The sequence below is a fragment of the Neomonachus schauinslandi genome, chromosome 15 (assembly GCF_002201575.2).
Source record: "Neomonachus schauinslandi chromosome 15, ASM220157v2, whole genome shotgun sequence".
NCBI classification, from domain to species: Eukaryota; Metazoa; Chordata; class Mammalia; order Carnivora; family Phocidae; genus Neomonachus; species Neomonachus schauinslandi.
The window spans coordinates 3,239,065-3,246,979 of record NC_058417.1 but is presented as its reverse complement, the minus strand read 5'-3'; the positions used below and the strand labels follow the sequence as shown (position 1 = coordinate 3,246,979).

General features: G+C 50.4%; 1 protein-coding gene across 5 annotated transcripts in view; it reads left to right on the top strand.

Annotated features, from left to right (window-relative positions):
- The window catches only part of MYH10 (myosin heavy chain 10), a 113,696-nt gene that overhangs the window by 18,187 nt on the left and 87,594 nt on the right, over positions 1-7,915 (top strand). For all 5 annotated transcript variants that reach the window (XM_021694815.2, XM_021694814.2, XM_021694812.2 and 2 more), the window contains exon 3: positions 2,362-2,389. In XM_021694815.2, the coding sequence (XP_021550490.1) occupies positions 2,362-2,389 (28 nt within the window). The remainder of the gene's footprint in view (positions 1-2,361; positions 2,390-7,915) is intronic.

Here is a 7,915-nt window from a genome sequence, read left to right as displayed (position 1 = left end):
AGGGAACACAAGCAGGGGGAGTGGGAGAGGGAGAAGCAGGCTTCCCGATGAGCAGGGAGCCCGATGCGGGGCTCGATCCCAGGACCCTGAGATCATGACCTGAGCCGAAGGCAGACGCTTAACGACTGAGCCACCCAGGCGCCCCAAGCCCATACCCTTATTGGACAGATAGGGAAACTGAGGCCCAAAGCCGTATAAGACCAGACCGACAAACACGGAGGATCGATTAAGTGTGGCTAGCAGAGTTGTTCTGCTTTTGGTTGGGCCGGGGGTGAGAAGCATGGGGAGTGAAGTATGGAGCAGAATCGAAGGGTAGGCGGTGGTTGTGTTGGTCTCCAACTTCAGTGATAATGAGTATGTACAGAGGCAGGAGGAAAGCCATTCCGAACTAATTAGGAGGCAATTGAATTTTGGTTAATTTGAATGCATTTTGATGTTTTTAACGTGTGAACCAGTTCGGAAAAGCCATAAGGAACTTGGCGTAGTGGAGTTCTATAGAAGTTGCTGAGACCTAGAGAATGTCGGGGTCTGGAGGGTCCTATTTACAGTGAATGAACAAGGACCTGATAAAATCCTAGTATCAGCAAGATATCGATACTGCGTTCGTAGATGCGAAGTGAGTTTGCAGCAGAGCGGGGCAGGGGGACCAGCACACAGGAGCCCAGTGCCCAGCGCTCAGCTACCCTAATCAAGGCTAACTGTCAGCATGAGAGTAAGGACAGAAGACAGCCTGATCTCAGGCAGCACGTTCTAGGGAGCAGGCAGTCGGTGGCATCGTCTACTCCAGAATAGGGTCAAAAGAAGGACACGTTGAGGAGCCAGAGGGAGAAGGTCTGGGAAGCTTCCCCAGAGGGGCCCCAGCTGAGCTGAGCACGGAAGGACACGTAGGGAGCTAACAGCGTCTGTGGGTCTGGGCGGGGGGAGGCGTGTGGAAGGAAGGGCATGGCGTGGCCCCTGGGAAAGAGAACCAGTAACCCCAGTAAAGGAGGCAGGGGTCAGCCCGGTCCTGGGATGGTGCCTGTGCAGCCGGAGGGAGGGATACAACGGTGGTTAGGAGCTAGTCAGAGGTAAGGATGCTCTTTGTAGAACTCGGTGTTTACACAGAATATACACGTGCATTTGTTTATTGTAATAATATTATGATAGAGTGCATGAACTCTTGATTTCTCTCTGATAAAGGCTGTTGACGCCTGAACCACTGTGGGGCCCTTATCGGGTCCCCGATGGCAACCACTCGAGGGGAAGCACGCTCAGCACAGGGGTGACAGAAGACCTCGCTGGGCCAGGCCCTGTGAGCACAGTCCCTGTCTAAGCAGCGGCCCCTTGGTTAGCAGTGTTGACAACACAGGTAGCAGAGACAGGCGCCAGCCCTCGCCCCTCAGCAGCCACGGGACCCCCTCCAGGAACATTTCTCTCCTGTTAAATAGATATTCAGGCTCAGAAGTGATTGGAGGTCCTGCATCCCACGCTGCGGGTTCATCCGTGGGCTGGACGTGGGTTTGAATTTCACCCTTTCCTTTGAAAAACCAAGCTGAAGACTCAAATCATTTATCACTTTAAAATCATGTGAGATTTTTTTCCCCATGGCACGTTCTTTTGTTATTTTGGGGATGTATACGGCTTAAACTTCATGCAGATGTTTGTCTCTCTTTTTTTTTTTATAATTTTTTTTTTTTTTTTAGATTTTATTTATTTATTTGAGAGAGAGAGAATGAGAGACAGAGAGCATGAGAGGGAGGAGGGTCAGAGGGAGAAGCAGACTCCCCGCCGAGCAGGGAGCCCGATGCGGGACTCGATCCCAGGCCTCCAGGATCATGCCCTGAGCCGAAGGCAGTCGCTTAACCAACTGAGCCACCCAGGCGCCCCGATGTTTGTCTCTCTTAAACCTCCTCCACTTAGTGTGTGATTATTACTATTTTTTTCTCCTTTAAGGTCAAGTTAGTAACGATTCCTCTCCGGTTGTGGGTGTTCTGGAAGCTGTTCTGAAAGGCGGGGGTTTCCAAACCTGACCCTACATCAGAATCACCTGGGGAGCTTACTTAGTGAGGGCGTTTCAGTCCCTACCCCCCTGAAAATGATTCAGTGAGGGAGGAGCCCTGGGGACTCATCCTTATAGGACTTCTCAGGTGATGCTGATGTGTAGCAGGGCTTGAGCATCGAGGTTGATGAGGCATATAAAGCCTTCGAAGCCTGGGCCATCGTTTACCCCCCTGAGGGGTGGGGAAGCGTTACGAGAGAGGAGCGGAGTTCCCAATGTGATGTGGGCCATGACTGCAACTTGATTATATGAAGTCTTTAAAAAAAAAAAAAACCAGGCAAATGGTCACTTTGTTTTTTTGTTTGTTTTGTTTTGTTTTATAGATCGTGAGGACCAGTCAATTCTTTGCACGTAAGTAAATATTGAACGTTCAGACTTGTTTTTGATTCTGTTGGAAACTAAAGTGATTGTTTTTGTGTGTATGTGTTTGGGGGGAGGGGGAAAGTAGAGCAGTTATTTTAAGAATTTGATGTGAACCTTGCAGTTAATCATTTTAAGACTAAGATGATACAGGTTGCTTAAATCAGGGGTCCCTGTTTGGCTGTCACACCGGGCGTCTCCCACATTTCGCAGTGTTTTCTCTGTGAAACTTACGTCTTTCGTTTTTGCACACACCTGGTGGCCTCCTGGACGTTTCAGCAGCGTGTCCACGTCACCCGGTGCAGGCGACCGACGGTCGTGTGCCTCGTGTGCTGAGTGCTAGAGTGTCGGGAGTGAATGAAGCCGTATCCACGGCAGGACGCCATTAGATTGGCCTGGAAAAGGATCGTTAGAAAGACCAGCCCAGCTGCGGTGTGGATGGAGACTGACCGAGTTTTGCTGTTAGCGGTGGAGTGTTTATCGTGAGCGAGTTTAAATGGGGGGGGGGGGGGGGGGGGCTGGAAACTTGTCGTCTGTGGCTTCTCTTTTCCATGATGTCGCAACTCAGGTATCTGACACAAGAGGAGGGAGGAGAGGTAGAAATGGCGGGCTCCGGTCTGCTTGTTGTGTACATTTTCTCCTAGCCTTGTTTAGCCTCGGGGTTGTACAAGTTAGCTTTTCCTGAGCAGTCAACCACCCTGGAACTTCATGGCTTAAAATACTTCTCCCAGCAATTGGGTCGGGCTCAGCTGGGTGGTTCGGCGGACCTGGGCCCACTCCTGCACCTGCGGCCGGCTTGGGGTGGGGGGTGCTGGCTGACTGCGGGCTGGGGGGCCTTGCCTTCACCTCTGCATATCCTCGCGTTCTCCAGCGGGCTGTCCCGGGCTTTTTACACGGGGGCAACGTTCCAGGAGCAGCAAGCAGGCGAGCTCCAGCGTGGGAGCCTTGTTCGAGTTCCTGCTTCTGTCCTGTTTGCTGTCTTCCCAATCCCAAGCGAGACACATGGCCAAGGCCGGGCTGGGTGTGGGACGCGCTGCCACAGGGAGCAGATAGAGCGAGGCGGGAGACAGTTGGGGTCATTGCTGTAGATAGCCCTCCTCCGGAGAGCGGTGGAGTGGAACCCGATCCAGTCCATCACAAGGTGGAACCATTGCATCTCTGCAAATGGGGGACAGCGGAGCAAGAGAACGGAGAACATTGGCCCGAGAAGCTGTCACAGTGGGGTACGGGCAAAAGGGAGCGGATGGTTGGGAGGGAGTAGACGGGTCAGGACAGAGCGCTCAGGGTCTCGATGGAATAGAACAAATGATGTTGGGGATACTGGTGTCAACAGGAAGAGTGGGCGGTGCGGCCACGGGAGTGAGTGGTGGAGAGGCAGGGGGGCTCCCTGGAATTGAGGGCGCCGAGGGGCGGGGCCTGGGATGTGTCCCTCACATGCGGGGGGGCTCGGCCACGCGCACGTGTACACACCCACACGCGAGTGCTGAAGGGCCAGCCCTCCGTAAAGCTAAATGACTTCACCTAGAGGAGTGTCCTTCATCCCAAGAAAATACCCCTCCCACTCTTTTGGAATAAAAAGTGCTTTCTTTTTTGAAACAAGAGTGGAGGTTTTTGTTCTTAATGATCTTCCTGGGTGAGATCCACCCAGAGGTCAGGACCACTGGAGAGGAGGGGTGGGGTGGGGCTTAAGGGTGAGTGAGCAGGATGCCAGCGACTTTGTGCCTGACTCAGGTCTGGGAGCGGGGGAGGGGAGAGGGGGGGTGTCCTCACCTGGGAGGGGCGTCTGCGGAGCCCTCAGGAGGCGGAGGATGTGGGTGACTTTGCTCACTCTGGAATGGGGGTCCTGGAGCGTGCAGAGGAAACGGGGTGGGGGAGGGATAGCGGGGTTTGGGATCGGGAGAGAGGACCGCGTGGGAGCAGACTGTAAGAATGCAAAGTGACCCGAGGAGCTGATGTCTTGGGCACTGAACAGGGACAAGGATGGCAGGGCCGTGAGCCTGAAGGATTCCCAAGAGTCTGGGGGTGGGGTGGGGGGCTCGGGCCTCTGGAGGCGGCGGCCATGGCTGGTACTTATGGCTCCCGGTGCATTGCTGGCTTGGGTGGGCAGGCTCGCAACCAGATGAGTTTCTAGACCCTGATCCTTCGCACGCTCCCTGGCGGCTTCCTGAAGACTCCGTGTGCCGGTGGACAAGGGAGGCCCCATGAAGCCTGCAGGCGTGGAGGACAGCAGGTGAGGAGTGGCATCAGGCGATTTTCAAGGATTTTGGTGTAAGTGGAGCATACGGTGTGAAGTAGGCAGTAAATGTGAGCTTGAACTGAACATGCCGAGAAATTAACCTACATTCCCGCGCATCACCCAGTTTCCTGATTTCTGCTATCCGCTCCTGTGTTTCAGGACTCCAGGCCCAGCCTCTCTCGGTGTCCTCGGACTCCTCCATCGGCAGGCCCCTGTTTCTGGTCACACTGTCGGACATTTCTGTCCGTCTGGTCCTAGCCGGTCCCATAGCTCCGGTCTGGCCGGCTTTTGTGGATCCCGGCTGGCTTCGTGCCTTTAGCCTCTTCTTCCCTCCAGGGAGGAAATCTCAAATCGAATCCCACCTACATGATCGGTTCCAACCCACACTGATTTTCTCTCCCCGGGCCCTTTTTTACATCCACTGCCATTCTGGATTCCATATTTGGGTCACCCAGACCGTGTTTTACAACTAGACAGAAAGGTGGGAACTATGACTTACCTTGATTGCTCCTTAATAACCCCGGAGACCCTGGCAGCCTGTTCTGAACATAGAACGTACTTTGGAAACTGATAAAATGTCAAACGAAAGAACAAATCTCTTAATGAAGGAGGAACCAAGATAACAGGCTAAAGTATAGATCACTGGTGATACTATATGTTTTCAAGGGAAAACCTTTTTGATACCATTTTTAAAAGACAGTTTGAAACTTAAAACCTACACAGAAGTAGAATGGTATGTGGCCCCCATATGCCCATCACCCAGCTTCCATGATTTTACATTTTTTATCACATTTTCTTCATTTCTTTACCTTTTTGAAACTTTTGCTGATTTGTTTTCCCCAAGTTTTTATTTTTAAAAAATTCAAACCTACTTTAAGTTGACAGAATGATAATTTAAATGGCTATATACCCTTCACTTTGTCGGCTTCCTCTCTGTGCACACCAGCACTTTTTTTTTTAACCATTTGCAAATTGATTACAGACCTCCTGACACCCTGAGATTCTTCAGCAGGTGTCTCCCAAGGACGAGGGCGTTCCCACATAACCGCAGACTGTCATCACACTTAGAAGGTCAATATCGGTTCCATAATATTTAACGTAGGATCCAATTTCCAGTAATAGTGCTCAACATATTTTTTATAACGTTTAAAATCCACGACCCTTGCCTTAGGTCTCTTCGTTTCAATTCTGTATTCTAGAATAGTCCTCTCACTTCTTGCTTGCTTTTGTTTTTCATTTCACTGGCTTGTGTTTTTCAAAACAGTCAGTTATATTTAGAACCTGATCTGCAAGTGTCTTAAAGATTATCCATTGCAGTGCCGTGTTGATGACACAGACCGCCCAGGGCCTACTCCTCCACGCGGTGCTCACACTGTGGACCCCAGCCATAAGCTTAGGGGGTCCCAGGCCACCCGCACCTCTGACCAACCAGCTACAGATTTGGGGGTTGCTACCCACTTGACTTTGATAGTTCAGTAGGATGACAAATCAGAGCCAGCCAGACGAGAGACAGGGTGAGGCCTGGGAGGGTCCCAAACGTGAACCTTCCCTATCTTCTGGACACTTGCCCTCCCCAGCACACCGACGTTTATCAGCAATGAGGAAGCTCACCCGAGCTGCGGAGTCCAGAGTTTTTAAGGGGCTTTGTTAAGCAGGTATGATTGATTGAATCATTGGCCATGTATTTGATTTCAGTCTCCAGGCCCTCTCCTCTCCCAGGATATTGGGATGATTTCCATGGCTCAATGCCCAAACCTCTGATCACTCGACTGGTCTTCCAGTATGGCCAGCGCCCGTCCTGGAACTATCTAGGGGCCCTCTGTGAGTCCCCTCGTAAGCAAAAGCTCAGGGCCCACCACGAATGACAGAGACTTGCCAAGGACTTAGAGGTTCCCTCTCAGGAACCAGGGACAAAGACCAGCCACATTCTTCATTATACACCATCAGTTAACAGTCACACCGGAATTTAGGCATTGGAACTCTCCATGAAATGAGTAGAATAAAGGAGCTACATTCTGCTCATGAGCTAGGGCAAAAGAGCATGTGTGTGTGGCCTGTCTGCAGAGTCTGGTGACCATAACCCCACATACAGTAGGACTTGGACCTCTCCTCCTCGAGTGGGTGGTTGTGGTTTGGGAGCTTGGCTGAGTTTATTATTGTTTTATTTAAGAGAATGTGAGAGTGCATGTGCAAGCAGCGAGTGGGGGAGTGGCAGATGGAGAGGGAAAGAGAATCTCCAGCAGACTCCACACTGAGTATGGAGCCCGATGCGGGGCTCAAATTCACGACCCTGAGATCATGACCTGAGCTGAAATCAAGAGTCAGACACTCAGCCAGCTGAGCCAGCCAGGTGCTCCTGGGTGACCACTTTTGATGAGGCTTTTTGTTTGGAAGCAGGAAACACTCAGAGAATGACTTCTGTTGATAGAAAGAAAAGTTAGTGAACACTAATTCACTTTTGTTACCAGAAGTGACCTCTGCAGGCAGCTGTAATTAGACAGGGTCATTTTTAGACGCCTTTGTCCTCAATTAGTAGGTTTGGATTTCTGAGGTGAGTCTCCTAGCGTCTGGTTCTCTCTTCTTGAGCACAAAGTAGCAGTCAGTAAGAACCTTTTCTTTCTTCCCTTTAACTTGTCCAAGCATCTTATTGTGAATATTTTCAAATCTAAAGCAGAGTTGAAAGAATTTTGAGCCAAGATCCGTATATCCCTCAACCTAGATTCTTCAATTAATATTTCACTGTATTTGCTGTATGATATATTGATCTGTTCATCTTCTGTCCATCCATCGATCCATTTTATTGTTTGTGTTGGGAGGAATATTTTTCTTTTTCCACCTTCTGTCTTGCACCTGGGGCTTCACAAATTAGCCATAGATTAATAGGAGAAAAGACTATGTTTACCTACACAGGCACATGGGAGTACTCAGTGCTGAGCATTTGCTGAATAACCAGAAATAAAAGGCTTATATGCTAAACTTGATCAAAAAAGGAGGATTAGGGCTTCAGGGAGAAAGTGTGGAGGGTTCTGTTGGGCTTTAGCATGCTGACAGACGGCTGACTTTGTACTTCCTGGGTCTGTCTTTTCCCAGTCAGGACACTCCTTGGGATGAATGGCAGCTAGATTTTCAGGAGGCTCTGCTTAAGGTTAGGTGATGTTTCCTTCTGTGGCCGCTGATAGATATTTTCAGTTTAAAGTAATTTTTATACCGCTTTGGTAAGCTACCAATCCCTTCATTTGATTTATTTCAAGTTCAGTTACAGACATCAGTATACTTCCGCT